The sequence below is a fragment of the Varanus komodoensis genome, unplaced genomic scaffold, assembly GCF_004798865.1.
Source record: "Varanus komodoensis strain SLA01 unplaced genomic scaffold, ASM479886v1 scaffold25, whole genome shotgun sequence".
Classification (NCBI taxonomy): Eukaryota; Metazoa; Chordata; class Lepidosauria; order Squamata; family Varanidae; genus Varanus; species Varanus komodoensis.
This window is the reverse complement of record NW_025335661.1, coordinates 12,985,298-13,001,249: the sequence shown is the minus strand read 5'-3', so window position 1 is coordinate 13,001,249 and position 15,952 is coordinate 12,985,298. Positions and strand designations below refer to the sequence as shown.

The 15,952-nt window shown below is 41.9% G+C and overlaps 1 protein-coding gene across 1 annotated transcript in view; it reads left to right on the top strand.

Annotated features, from left to right (window-relative positions):
- Window positions 1-15,952, top strand: part of WWTR1 (WW domain containing transcription regulator 1) — a 91,464-nt gene that overhangs the window by 59,193 nt on the left and 16,319 nt on the right. The window contains exon 3 of the mRNA XM_044432722.1: window positions 10,242-10,447. Within this exon, the coding sequence (XP_044288657.1) occupies window positions 10,242-10,447 (206 nt within the window). The remainder of the gene's footprint in view (window positions 1-10,241; window positions 10,448-15,952) is intronic.

Here is a 15,952-nt window from a genome sequence, read left to right as displayed (position 1 = left end):
GTGATTGATAGAAGGAAAGTGGAAAAGCTTGTTTAGCACTGGAGTTGATTGCCAGACTAAAAGTGTGGAGGGAAAGCAGAAAGAGCTGCCCCTTAGTTGAGAGTCATACCTGTGCATCCCAGGCTTACAACACCAGCTCTTTGAGACTCACTTTTCCACATTAAACTTTTCTCCTTTGGCAGCTTCCACCTGTACTAGGAAAGCGGTGCTGTTGGCTACTTTTTCTTTGCTTGCCTGGAAGAAGCTCAGTTCCCATGTATAAATAGAAGCAGGGTGGCTGCTTGAAATTCAGCTGCGTGGAACACGTCCCTGAAAAAAGGAGATTTGTGGCACCTTCAAGACTATCAGATTTCTTGTAACATTCGGTTTCATGGACCACACCCCATTTTATAAGCCATATGAAACGTTATCTTTGGTGGGCAGATTATATGCACTGTATATACACACAATTTGGGAAAATGTATGGCTACAGATGGACATACATGGGGAAGGAGGGAAAAAGTACAATCTCTGACTCTTCCCCATATGGCTTTAGCAATTTCACTATGTCAGCAAAGTGCAATTATACGAAATGTTTGCTTTGATTGAGTGAGAATTGCCAAAAGCCTGTGGAGGAAGAATTCCTACACAGTGACTCGCTTCATTACATATGGTTGCATTTGAAGTGGCCACACACGCAGTGCTGTTCGTTAAAGGATCATGATTAGACATGCGTGACTTGTGAACAATAAGTAGGTCTTGAACAGCAAAACATTTCAACGTACTCAGACAATGCAAATTGCCCTTTCCCTCTGGGTGTATATGTGTGTGTATGCTTGGAAATGTCTGCTCACAAAATAGCTGTGATTAATCAAAGTCTTAATATGATGTGTGCAAATTGGTGATGCTGGCAACATAAATGTGATCTTAAACAACATACTATGCAGTGGTAACTGATAGAAGTAAATTTTATTAATTTTTCTCATTATTATTATTATTTATTTATTTATTTTAAACTTTTCTATACCGTCCCATCACAGATGTCTCAGGATGGTTTACAACAGATTAATACACTAAAATAGAAATAAGAGTAAATATAAAACAGGTATTGACATAGTTAACTGATGTTTTGGTATAGTCTCTTGGGTACTATTCTCTTGGGTACTGTTACTCTTGGGTACTATTCTCTTGGGTACTGTTACTCTTGGGTACTATTCTCACATCTTTTAATAAGATAGATACATGCATACACACTACAAATGACTTTGTGAAATTTAGGGAGAAAGGAGGGGTAGGCCAAATAGAAGCCAGAAAGGTCCTCTGCTCCACCTGGAAAATGTTCACTTGAATCAGAGAGGTTATGGCTTGTTTCCATGGTTTTTCACTTCTACCCTCTCCATTCCTGCAAAAGCTACCAGGAAACCCTACAAATAAAGCATAGTGTAAGCCTCTGTAACAACAATAAACGGATGAACCATATGTTCCATATCCTGCTGCGATATAGGGGATGTGACCTCAAGAGGTGGTAGTGTTCAGATTCGGATGCATTAGTCATCTATAGATAAGGAAAACAAAGGTATCTTGGCCGGGGCAGGCATTTGTTCCAAAGTAGCTGAACATTAGAGAGGGGATAGGTTATCCTTGGCCCAGCTGTAGCGATATCTGTGTTCTAAAACCCTTTCTGTTTCAAGCTGTGCCTGATCACTGGATATCCTGAAATGAACTGATAGATGGGATTGAGATGAATCATGCAATTCTGATGGTGAAGAGAGTATAAATTACAAGGCAACCCAAAGCACTCCCGCTTAATTTGAACAAATCTACCCAGTCAAGGAAATACCTGCTTAAGGACACAATCCTATGCATGCTAAGCCAACAACGGCACACAACTCTCAGCATTCCCCAGACAGCCATGCTCAGACTTGTAGGGATTTGTCGCCTAAAACACACATGGGTTGTATCCCTAAAACATTTTGCTTCACGCTCTGATTTTGGTATTCCTGTTTGCTTGAGTACAGTGCTCTCCACAGAAGCTATCCACTTGTGACATCCAGACTTAGCTTGACGAGAAACATCCTGAGTTCACACATCCCCACTAAGTCATGAACATCACTGAATGATCTCAAGCCAATATTTGTATCTTTAACCCATACCACAGAGTTGTGATGTGCACAGAGGGGAATGACCCCAGGAGCTTAATAGAAGTATAATCAGTTCTATGCAGTTTATCCTAAGTATCATTCAATTAGCCTATGCATGCCAGAACTGTTCTCTAGGATGTGCCAGGATCAAAGTGGCCTGTATCTTCTTTTTAGAGAGAGCTGTCTTTTATTTGACAGTAAACATTTGGAAAGGGTTGGTCTAGAACGGGCGGTTAGGACCTATTAGCTCTACAAAAGATCTTCAAATTATTGGGGGTGGGGGCAGGGATGGTTCAGCAGAAGATGCTTGGTGACCTGGCCATTGAGAATGTCAAGATGAATACCTTACTGCTACACTATTGCTAAAAAGAGATATTTGACATGAACTGGGGGTGCCCATCACCATTTGGATGCCAATGTAGGAAATGGACTGAGTGAAATTTTTCTGAAGGGGCTTCAGTACCTTACATACCCTTTTCTCTTCTTCCTCAGCTGGAAGAAACGGTGCAGTGCAAACTGATGCATCTAGATTTCTATGAACTGTGTATGCTTAATTCATTTCAAGCATTTTTAAGTAGCTCACCCCGCCCCCCAAAGCTCCCACAGCAGCTTACATGTAAAGGGATAAGGAGAGGAGAAGCACATCTCCCTTTGTATAGCTTGCTGTAGTGCCTGCTAGTGGCAGGGGATCCTTCATGTTGCAGAATGAGCTTTCGTTGGTTCTGTATCTGAGTCACCTTGTTGAAAAGTAACTTGCAAACTAAATACAACCCTGAGAAAGTTCCAACTGTGCACAAACATCATTCCTAGAATTATAGGCCAGAACAGAGTCCTGCTCTGCACATCAGTCAGGTCCACCTATATAATTAGGGCCATAGTCCAAAAAAAGAAAATGCCACTGAACACAGGGAGAATTGCTTCTGAGTAAACCTGTACAAACCTGTTTGTATGCTCTAAACAGGAAGAAGATGCATTGCGGAAGGGCATATGCTTGGGAAGATTTGGTCTTGAATAGGCTGTTAGGAAGCATTAGCTTTTTATAGAAGACCTACAAAAATGAACAGGGCAGGGATGGATCAGCACAGGATTCTGCTTGTTGCCAAAGGACACCCACTTGCTTTGGGAGTGTCTGTATCCATCCCCTCTTTGTTGTGGATGCTGATCCCCTTAGAATAGTAACCTGCCCTCACCCTGTCAAAAGACACCCAGGGAAATCTCCTCCATTGCCCATGCACTGGCAACAGTTACTGCTGGTGCAGTGGGAACTTGTTGGATCCTTGTGCAAAGGGAAATGAGTGGAAATGCTCATTTCTGGAATAGAAAGTGAGCTCTGCTGACGTGTCTCTACCCAGAAACAGGCAGTTCACTCATTTCTGGATTGCTTAAGGATCCCCCAGTTTCCAGGGTGACTCCTGTTGGTGCAACACCGCCAGCAGGAGTGGAGTAGCCCTGCAGTGCTCGAGAGCAGTCCCCGTCAGAACTAATTTCTGGCTGGCATTGCGTCTTCATAGTTTTCTATTTATATATATTTACCCCCAGGTCTAAAGCAACAAAGACGGGAGTGTTGCTAAATGTTTGTTATCTGAGATCCCTCTAGGTATCAGCTCTTAATGGTCTTCAGCATGGTTATTCTCATTCCAGGACTCCTGAATAGAAGGTTCTCTGTGTGCTTAGGACCAGGCAGCGTTTTTTTGTTTAATACTTTACAGATTTTTGGACCATGGTGTGTTCTGATCTGAAAAGCAGTATTTTTTGCTGACCTTGTTGGAAGTCTAATGCTGTTTCTGGGAAGTAAGTGAAACAGGCAGTTCTTTGTTGGCAGGAGCGAAAAGAGAGGGGAGGGGGGAGAGGAAGACAAACCCCCTCCCCCTTCACAATGTCGTGACTAAGTCAGACGTGTAATGTGGCTGGGTTTTTCTTCCTACCTCTGCAGACATATGCTTTTCATCAGATTGCTCTGCGTGACACTTGATGCTGGCCGATTGGCAATGAGCTCGCCTAGAGGATGGACCCTCTAAATGTGGGCCAGCCCACAACTGTACCTCAGCTCTGTTGATACTGAAATAATAATTAACCAACCCCCCTGCAGTCAGTTCAATGCATTCGTCCTCGCAATTACCACCTGAGTGCCTCAGTGTCACCTACGTGTTCTTCTTTCCTCACAAAATGGCCTCTGCAAAAGAAGGTCTCTCAAAATCTCTTCCTTCGGCCTGCAAGGGATGAATTTGCCAAGACTTTCATTCTATTTCTGCCCTGCCCTGCCCTGCCCTGCCGTTTTTAAATCAAGCATATTAAGCTCATGATTCTGACCATTTCTGTCAGCTTTCGCTGCTGCTTCTTGCCTGTACTTAGCAATTGTGAGTGCTGCTTCTGTCATCCATCTAGGGTTTTTCTTTCTTTGCATTTTCCCCTAATAATGACTTTGGTTTCAGTGCACAGTTTTCTGGCTCATTGTCAAAAATCCCTCCTTTGTGTGCATGTGTAGGAGGGCTTGCATGGGGCACCCTGTAGAAAAGGAAGAGGGTTGAAGCAGCTGGGTGGGCATTCAGACTGTGTGTATCAGCCCTGAGGAAAGAGACCTAATTTCCACAGAACAACATGTGTGTTTGTTTGATGCTTTAAGGAGCCATGTCCTGCCTTTTCCCCTCCAAAAGCAAGAGGAGAGGGTTGCTCAAAGTGACATGCAAAATATAAAAAGCAGAGAATCAGTATTAACTTGGATTCCTACACTAAGCAGCGGGCGGGACCTGATGGCCCTCTGACCCCTTCCATGATTCTATTATTCCAGCTATGCTGTGATTCTATATCCATTATTATAACATATTTAACAACAAACTAGAGAGCCAAAAGGAAGTCAGTAAATAGGAATAAGCAAATAGGAATATTGCAAAGTGCAGTATTTCTTTAAAGAGAAATGCCTTTAGTTGTTTGTGGAACACTTGGCCCGTACGTTGCTTAGAAGTGATCCCAGCAACCAGTAAGAAATGTGTTAATTATTTTTAACACATTGAGCCCCATGAGTACCAGAAAAAGTATCTGGATTTCAACAAGTGACATTCAAGGAGTAGAGAGCAAGAAAGACTGGAGCCCAACTGGGTAGAAGAGCACAGGAAGAAAGTAGTCGACCGAGGGTAAATGCATTGTAAAGAATGCAGCCTAGAGCCTTGCAAAGTGTAACTGGGCCATTTTGTAGCGTGGATTCTCATCTGTTGGTTGCGAGAAAATGTAGCCATTGTCATTGTAAGGCTGTTCTTGTAGCAATAAAGTGTATGCCTTGCCCCCTGGCACCTTCCGTACATTTGGACACCCATTACTATGTTGCAGAATCAGGACTGACCAGTATAGAAACTGTTCTCATTGCCCCTTCCATCTGTATGAAATTTAATACATTTGCTGAAAATCAGTTGGAATACTATCCCGGCAGTGTATAAAATACAGCATTCAGCTATTCATGTAATTCCCATTCTATAATCACAGATAGCCAGATTTCCACTGAGTGCAAATGGAAGCCAAACAAGCAGAGGCCGTTTTGGGGGTGGGTTAGAAGAGGCATCCTTTGTTCAAAGGATATAGCAGAGTTCTTAGGGAAACATTGGCAACAGCCAGCTATGAAGCTTGTGTGATTTTCATCCTTTCACCACTTTTTTGGTTAATTTGTATATACCCTGCAGATTTAGAGTAACTTTCTCTCTCTGAATTTATTATTGTTTTACCTGCTTTGCTATGTGAACCATAAGTGTTTAAATAAAAAGACTGAAAGGCTGTCAGGTTTTCTTCAGTGCAGTTTTAAATTGCAACCTGACCTCTGTTCTTCCTGCCTTTCCTGCCTCCCTCGACACCATGAGTTGCTTTTACTTCAAGAGGCCTGGTCCCACCTTGGCAGTCCCAGCTGTCGCCTGCCCTGGGCATCCCTGTAACGGTGCCTGTACGCCACCACTTTCCCGTGGTGCCAAAAACATGGTGCGCCTCTTGGATATTGTGAGCAATTTAAATGGTGTCTCCTAGTTGTCTGTTTCTCGAAATAAATAACAGACCTCACTCCTTGCTGCTGCTCTCACCCACTAGGTAAGACCATCATCAAATGTCTACCAATTCAGGAAAAAGATACTTTTCTGAAGGGCCCCTCAGACCTATTATCTGATTTCTCAGCATTCTGGGTTTGTACATTATGCTAACCCATCATTTATTTAACCCATTCCTTGTTGCTTGACATGTAATTTGTTTGGCAGACAGTAGAACAAACCATGGTTTGTTTTTTTCACTCTTTGGGTTGCTTGCTGTCCTCTCCTCTTTCAGCCATCGTCTCTGGATCCCAAATGCCTTCATGGCACAGCATTACTGGCATGTAACATGGCATTTGTTTTGTTTTTGCCACTCTTGCCTTCCACCTCTGTAGCCTCACAAAACTCATGAACAATCCAGAGGTGTTGGGTCACATGTAATGACAACCCAAGATTTAAGCAACTCTAGATTTCACAACTCAACAAAAGCCATGGGGTTTCTTTTCTGGAATTTTTGTGGTTAACATGCCATGATTTCTTAATGAAGTCACATTGACACATAATGACAACCCAGCATTCAACAACCCACACTGTGGGTTAAGATTAGGTTTGAGCCAGGCTGTTGTAGTATAGGTTATCCAGGCACAGACAGTGAACTGCTGAGGGAGAGACCTTAGAAGAATTGGAATGCTGAGGTTTGTGAGCAATATAGGTTCAATTTCTTTTAAAGTATGCTATGAGTTCCCGGACTTAATAATAGATTTTTTGACTCATGCTTTGGCAGCCAGTCTTTCAACTGAAGTCTTTCAACTGAAAGAGTGAATTACTTAACATATGTGGCAACTGTAACATTCTTCCAATTTTCCAAAGTATCTTTCAGAAACCTTCAGTAACTTATAAAATACTTTGTATGGTGCAGATCAAAAAGTTTTGACTTTCTCCATGGTTTGTAGCAAGAATCCTAACAGTATGTTTATTTATACAAGCCAAACAGCTTTTAAAACCATGTGCAAAGTTATGTGTGTATGCGTGTTGTGTGGAAGGGAACTACTACCATTTCTAAATTTTTGTAAGCAATAGAGCTCCATGTACACAGCTGATTGATTTAATATGTCACAAAGTAGTTAATATCAGGATCACAATCCCTTTTCATAGGCAGATGATCTGACAGAGCTTCATGAAGATGAACCAAAACCTTGGGTGGTATCCAATGCATTCATCTGTGAGTAAGCCCACCAACACTTCCATTCCATAAGAGGTCAGCCCTGCTAAAGCCAATATGTAACAGAGTTTGAGCACTGCCAGGGGTGAGCCCTGAAAAGAGCAGGAAAGACCATTTCTAGAATGGAGCCTGCACCATTCCAGAAATGAGTGGTCCTGCTCATTTTGGGTTGCCCCTGTAAGTGCTCCAGGTGCCACTTGCACAATGAAATCAGCAGCACTGGCTGCTTGTGGGATGTCACCACAGGATGCTGTCTATTAATTCTGAATTTAAAAAATCAACACCATCGTTTGAGAGAATATTTACCTTGATTCAGATTGGCAACTGTGAGAAAACTTCTATAACATAGTAATTTTTTAAACAAATTATTTATGCAAAGTACATATCTGCCCCTGCTTGCAAAATGTTCAGGTTTCAGAGGATGGAGAAAGGTGAACTCCTTTATATATGTTGCCAAGCATACAGAAAAAATTGAAGAGATAGCCTTGCCTGTTGATCGTGTGTTCTAGATGGAGCTGCCTTTGAAGACAGTGCAGAAAATCCAGCTAGTATAAAATAAAACAGCAAGGACTCTGATACAAATCATGTGTTAGATCACATGGCACTGGTATGATATGCTCATTCTTTAGTGATGATCTGTTTCCTGATCCATTTCCAGGACTAATTTAAAATGCTGTTCTAACCAGTAATCGCTTAACATTTTGCAACCAAGGTACCTGCAGAATGCCCTTTTCCCTTGTTGTTATCAGTAGCTGGAGATTATCAACAGAGGCCCTGCACTGAGTGTCTTCTCATGCTTAAATTTTATGGGTCCACACAGGATCTTTTCATAATGCTCCACTCCCCCCTTATATAATACCCCCACTGAGAAATCCACCTGACTCGTCCTAGAATGGATGGATGGATGAACTGAGTGTATCCTACCCTTTTCCTCCTGCAAGGAGCTCAGGGAAGCTTATGCAATCCTCCTTCTCATGTTCCTTTCCTTCTCACAACAACCCTGTTGAGTAGTTTAAGTCGAGAGGCAGTGACTGGCTTAAAGCCACCCTATCAACTTCATGGCCAAGTGGAGACTTGACCCAGAGCCTCCTGAGTTCCAGTGCAACAGTTTTACCACTACAGCACTTTGTCTTTTCTGTGCTGGGCACACCGCACCCCCTGCCCAATTTTCACAATCTTTCAGAAGCCTTGAATATTTGAATTGTGGTATATATTGTGTTGTTGCTACATGCCATCATCTGCCACTAACAATGACCCTAGGAATGAATGCCCTCCGAAATGTCCTGTCCTTGAAAGTCCTGTTCAGCCAACACACACTTAAGGTTTTGACTTCTTCTGTGGAATCAATCCATTTTATAGTTGGTCTTCCAGTTCTTCTACTTCTGCTTCTTCTCCCTTCAATTTTTTTCTGGCATTATTCTCTTCTCCAGCGAGTGTTACTTTCTCATGATCTTCCCAAAGTACAAGTCCAGGTCCATAATTTTGGTCCTAGGGAACGTTCTAGCTTGACTTGATTCAGGAACTACTTGTTTGTTTATCAGCTCAGGGTATTTACAGAGCTCTCCTCTAGCACCATGTTTCAAACACATTGATTTTCTTACATGTTACCCACCAGGATAATCAGTGCTGAGGCACACCAATTTATTTCAAAAACATCCATAACATCTCATTATCCATACAGTCAAAAGCTTTGCTGTACTCCATGATCTTCTGAACTTCTTTAGTGCACTCCTGTAGCCAATGTATATTTGCGATGTGATCTCAAGTACCTCTTCCTTTCAAAATCTAGCTTGAATGTCAAGAATTTCTTGCTTCATATAGGGGAAAATCCTTTCTTGCAAAACTTTGAGCATCATTTTGCTTGCATGAAAAATTAGTTCAATGGTCCTGTAATTGTGGCACTTCTTAGGATTTCCTTTCTTAATGATTGGAATGTATATACCTACAATTTGTGGACCCTTGTTTTCCTTATTTGTTGGCTTACTTTTGTTAGAATTTGGACAGATTCAGTCTTTTCTGCTTGGAATAGTTCTGCTGCCGCCCTGTCTACTCCTGATACTTTATTCCTTCCGAGTGCTTTCAGAACAGCCTTTGCTTCACGTTCTAATATTGCAGGTTCTTTCTCATAGGATTCCTCTTTGAAAAAAGCTTCTCATCCTTTTTTCTGTATAGTTCTTCAATATCTTGTTACTTCCTTCTCTTTATTTTATCCTGGTCAGGTGGTTTATTCATTTGTTTGTCTTCTTGAATTCCTAATCTGGGTCTCTATACTGTATTATCCAGAGTTAACTTGAGCATCGCTGCCCATGTCTATGAAAGATCCTGCACCATTGTCAGCTTCAGCGATTGCTGCTGCCCAGTTGGTGCCCTTCAGGAGCTTTGTAGATTGCACCACCACTCAAGATAACAATTGTCTTCTACTGTGACTGTTCAGAGGGTGGATGTGCCTTAGTCTGGTGTCTCAGCTTTGAATATTCTGCCTTGGGTGACCCTGCTAGGAGGCCAGCCTAGTGAGAGCATTGGCCTCCTAGCACTGTGGGCTCATGGCTCCTTTGATACTCTCAACTCCTCACCATGTTAAGGTGTGCGGTATTTTTAAGGTGGTGTTTAGCTCTGAGAACATTTACAGCCCCTGTCATATTTGTTGCTTGTTTATGATCTTAGCTTCTGCTGGTTTGAAATGCACTGTTTTATTGTTGTGCTAGGATTTAAAAATATATGTCTGTGGATTTGTGGATTCCATTTGATGCTGTTTGTGTAGCAACTTTTACATTCTTATTTTTCCCTCTGAGAACAGTCATTATAGGCCTACTAAGAAATCAAATGGGTAAATAAAGAAATAAGAATAGATGAATGCAGCTGTAACCTAATAGTTTTACATTTATGTTCCTTCTATAGTAATGAATCATCAGCATCAGCCACAGATGACGCCCAGTACAACTTTATCTCAGCAAAGCCACCCTACCCCTAACCCTCAAGCTGGCTTAATGAGCATGCCGAATGCACTGACTTCCCAGCAACAGCAGCAGCAGAAGCTGCGACTTCAGAGGATCCAGATGGAAAGAGAAAGGATTCGCATGCGCCAGGAAGAACTTATGCGCCAGGTATTACTACATTTTTAGAATGCCTTATTATGCTGTTGGCTCTCAAATACCTGAACCGGGAGAGCCCATGGTTTTTCAAGTATGGACTCTTCCCTGACTGGGGAAGGGTGCGTCTTTCTTATGAGGGTTGAAATCTGCAGGGTCAGGTGAAATCTTGCATTCAAATAGCCACAAGATATTCTCATTTACGTGCTTTCCTTTCTCCATGATGAGGGAACATGCAGGCCCAAGGCTTGTTCCCAGTCTCTTCCTAGGGGAATCCCGTGGTGGAAAGTGTCATATGAACAGGCAGTACCTTCTCATGGGCTTTGCTCCACTTGGCAGCAAGTACCCACATGACCTATCACTTGAAGGGCCTCTCTTTGACGAAGGCTGTGAATACTCCCAAGGGCCTGTTCTCAAACCTGTTTCAGCAGTTTGGGGTCAGCATTGTAACTTGACATCACTTTGGACTTTCAAAAGTCTTAAGATGTACGTCATTAACAATTATATTCTGGCTAGGGACTTTTCCCATTATGCCTGTGTTGCACATTTCTGGACATTTAAATATGATCTAATGTTTGGTTTTTATATTGAGTCACATTATTCAAAACAAATCTGTTGCTTCCTTTACATGACTTTAAGAAAGGCAAGTTCTTTGAACAATTATGGAGGATGTTTTTCATAGGCTTGGGAGTATTCCCAACTGATGATATTGTGTTTTGCCCAATACATTAATCAGTTTCCTTAGGGAACACAATAAACTAGTCACTCTTGAGAGGCAGGGTGGGAACTAACTCCATCTCTCTTTCTATGAAAGCTATGTTACCTAGATGTATGTTCCATTAAAATTCCTATATCTTACTCCTGAGTAAACATGCCTAAGATTGCATTCTATGCAGAGTTACAGATGGCCACACCACTTCATAAAAGTGCTTTTCTTCTCAACCGTACTAAAAAAGAATCACAGCAGAATCTCACATCAGTTTAGAACTAAATTGCACTGAGTCCTCTAGAGCTTAGGGCCAAAACAGATTACTCTAAATCAATCTCTAGCAGCTATATTTTCCTCAATATTTTTCTAATGTAGGTACAGTCCACCCTCAATGCATAGAGGGTATAGTGACCTTTAAGTTCTAGATGGTACCTGTTCTAGAATAAAACAAATGTAGCTGTTGGATTTGAATTTAAAATGCCTGCACTGAGGCAAGCACGTAAAGATTGCAGTTTTGTGTTGGTATTCTGTACTCACTTATTTGAAAGTTAGTTCTACTAAACTCAACAGGATTTATTTCAGAGTGAACATGCATAGGACCAGGATGCAAGAACTAAAAGGAAGAAGAACTCTCATGTCAACAGTGTCCTTTTGCCTTTGGGATTTGTGCCTGACCCCCTTTGGCTATTCCAGGATAACATTTGTTTATACTGTATTTAGTAATTCAGTCTCATATTTCTTGGCAGCAAACTGAAATATGTTTTCTATTTGTGCAATGACACCAGTTGGCATATGGTTTCTGGAAGTTTATTAATGCTCGATCTGATGCACCAGATTGCCTAGAAGGGCATATCAAAGTTTGTGCCTTAAACCGCCCCCCCCCCCCCGACAGTTTTTTGTTTATGATGAGTGAAGATGGAGGAAGAGTTTACTTGTTGTATCTTCTCATCTAGAAACTCATCGTCTGTATCTGTTCAAAGTCCTATAGTAAAACTGAACCCAAAAAATGGATTCGATATGATATGCATTAGTATGAACTTAACACTGTCAGACACTGCAGTTGGCTCACTCAGTTGGAGTATTCAGATGAGGTATCTTTTTTTCTGTACCTTATGCACATGTTTTGAGAACGGAAATTCCTCTTAATAGATCACATACAATATAAGGAGACTTCAGAGAAGTACTCTCAGCACATATATAAGGGGGAATAAGTATAAAAGTATTATTGCATTCTTATAAATATCTCAAAGCCAAATATCTCTTGACTTGAGTTTTTCTAATGTATACAAATATCATTCTTGCCTGATCTGAAAATCTTTCTCGTAAAAATAGAAGCTAGAATGATACCGCAGAGCTAATTCTCCTTTGATATTTCTCCCAGCAATTCAAAACTTGTCCAAGTATCAAGTTCTCATCTCCAAGCTTATTTACATAACTCTTAAAACAGCCATAACTGTTAAAACAGTTAAGATTTGCTTGTAGTTCACACTCTGAATGAGCTACAGTGAACCTCAGGCTCATGTGCCTCCTCTCTTGAAGCACATATACACACTTTTAAAACCACAGCACTGTGTGATGTCCAGGCCCGAGGAACTGTGGCTTGCTTGAAATATGTTTCGTTAAAACAGGTCAGGATCAAACTACCCTTAGTTATCGTGATATTATATGATGCCATTAAGAGAGCAACCCTATGTTTTCAAAGTGACATTCCCATTCCTTCCATGCTGATCCCAACAATGGAAGAGATGTCTTTAGTGATCCAGAACAAGATTTCAGGGTATAATCTGAGGAGTCGTAATGCAATACTTTTCAGAAGCTAAAATGGTTTGGACAGATGAGGAACCATCCTGGGTGAGAAAGAAATGTAATAAGAAAAATTCTTGGTTAGCTTTAATTGTTTGGGGGTTTTGGAGTATCTATCTGGCATCTTCCAGAGTCAATGCCAGAGAGATGAGCCATTAAATATGCCATGTTACTGGTGCGTGTGTTTTAATTTTTAATCTTGTAAGCCCATGTAGCTGCGTGCATATAACAAAAGCCCCATGTAACAAGGATCTCTATGTGAGTTAGGAATGGATTTGGCTGGGAAAGGCCTAATTCTCAGGAGGAGGCATTTAGCTGTGACTTCCTACTAAAGTATTGGCTCCGCGAGACTGCTTCCAGTAACTCAGAGGCACATTTCCTTTCACACTTCCTGGTGCACACAGTTCTTTGCACCTGCAGTATACTGAATTATTGTTCCAAGTTTGCATCTGAAAAACTGCACCGCTCAAGGAGCTCTGGGAAACAGGTTGCTGCTGGAACCCCTTGAGTTCTGCAGCACGGCAGTTGTGTCTGCTATTTTTGGCAGAGAGATTATCTTTTGCCCCCACCTCCGCTGGTGATTTAAAAAAAGAAATGGTGGCACAGTCCCTGGTGCACAGCTGTTCATCACTTCTGTGAAGTTGCTGTCAGCAATCTGAGTGGCGCAGAGGCCTGGGCAGTATGGCAGAGAGGGCAGACCCCACCCCAGGGTGCCATGGTTCAAGCACGTTCCTGACCCTTCGCTGCTGCTTTTTCCTCTCCCCCACCCCATGTTAATGCAGCCTATTTAGGGGCTGGGGTGGAGGTTAGAAATGCTGAGTAAATGTATACACTTGCTGCTAGGCAACAGAAATGAGGTGAAGAGGGTTAGGTGAACGGGACTGGGATTTTTTTTTTTTTTTTTTTTTTTTTTGCTTTCCTTAAGGATGGGTCTCCAGCCTGACCACAGCAGCTGCTGGCTGGCCAGCTGACCACAGGCTTCCTCTGCAGACGTCTTCATCGCTGCAGCTGCCCTGAAGTGACACACCCAATGGCAGAGGACTACATAGCTCTCACGTTGTCTGGTGCACGGATGGGATGCTTCCCTCTTCTCTGCCTTCCATTTTGTTTTTGGAATGTTGGGCAGCATCCAAGCCAAAGGTTGTCTCAGCCTGCCCCAGTCTGGTGCTCTCAAGATGTTTTGAACTACGATTCCTAGCACTCTGAACAACTGGCCATGCTGGCTGGGATTGATAGGAGTTGACATCCAACACAGTTGGAATGCACCAGATTGGGAAGCTACTTTCAGTATTTTGTGCAGAGATCTGTAATTTAATTTCTCCTCCCTATGGAGCTGAACATTTTCCATACATGTTTATCCTGAATGTTAGGCCCTACTTTGCTCCAAAAGATTTGCTTCCTATTAAGAGTTTTGAGATTGCAGCTAAAGTAGGCTAACAAGGATAACCAGGCTTGGAACTGTTTTCATGGTTAATGTTTCATGACTATAAAAAGCAACCTTCTACTTCCCTAAGATTTCTTTAGAAGGAAGCAACTTATGTGTACCTATCACACACATTTCAAGAATTGAAGTCTACTGTATTTTTTCCGTGTATGGATCATGTCTTGTATAATCCAGTGGGGAAATCCCAGAATTATTCATTGTTTAACTTCCTATAGTACAAGGATCCATAGTTTGTTTGATGGACTGGCACGGACAAAATGCAAAAGTTTCTCTTTAAAGAATATTGAGATGTGCTTCCTGGCCCAAAGAGAATATGGCCCAGATAATTTATAGGTCAGTACAACTATTCCAGGCCTGCACAAGGTGTAACCTACCAAGAAAAAATTAGCCCCCTAGTCATGTTTGTGGTGGTGTGGTGAGATGGTTAGAGTGTTTGACTGGAGACTCAAGAGATCTGGTTTTTCGTTCCTACTCAGCCATAAAGCTCAGTAAGTGACTTTGGCCCAGTCACTGCCTCTCAGCCTAAGCCCTTAATATTGTTGCTGTGAGGAGAACCCTAACATGGAGAGGAAAAGAAGTTACCTTCGGTTCCTTCTAAGAGGAAGAAAGGTAGACTATAAATGCAATGTGGTGGTGGTGATGGTGTATCATGACCCAGTGAGGACATCCTCTCTCCTTCTTTAATTAATGAAACATTAATTCAAGGTTGCACTGGAGGTGGCTTATGCAGATGTAGGAATGATCTTCATATTGGTCTTATATACTGTTTCATACACAAGCAGTTTATTATACAAGCAGTAACTTGTAAATCTCAGCAGCAGCAAATATATACTCTAGCAATAGATGTGAACAAGGTGCTTGGACAGTCCTGCCAAACTCCTGACTGCTCAATTCTTACACCTTGTAGCTCTCAAGGAAGGCATTGCTATCTGGATCCTGGAAATAGTCAATGCTTCACCCCAAGCTCCTTAGGAAGGCAGCAAGAATGCCAGAAGAACCTGTCAATGAACCTGGACAATCTTCACAATTACAAACTGGTGGCATATGTCCCCCTTTGGTGCCAGGTTCTTGAATGTGCAGTAGCTCATAAGATCTCTGACTGATCTCTTGATTCGGGCTGATTTTGCAAATCCCATTTTGGTCATGGTTTAAACTTGGTTACTTAAACAGCTTCTGTCAAATTATGGGATGCCCTTCATAGGAAAGGTACAGAAAGATTACAACTGTGTTGATTCCCCTTGACTTCTGTGATCGTGGTACTCTTCTAGGGAGGCTGTTGGGAGTGAGATGCTGACAGGACTGCTTTGCAGTGGTTTCCCTCTTACTTGGATAAAGGTTTTCAGAAGGCAGTGCTGGATGATTTTTGCTCAACTGTGTGCATCTTTGCTTTGAGGTCACGTATTCCCCTCCATGTTCTTTAACATCTACATGAAACTACTGAGTGAGGTCACTTGATTGACACTGTATGCAGATGATGTGCGGCTATACTGTTCTTTAGAATCGGGTAAGGCTACAGGGATGGATTATGAGCTTTTCCAAACAAATGCAAGTGTACATTTTCACG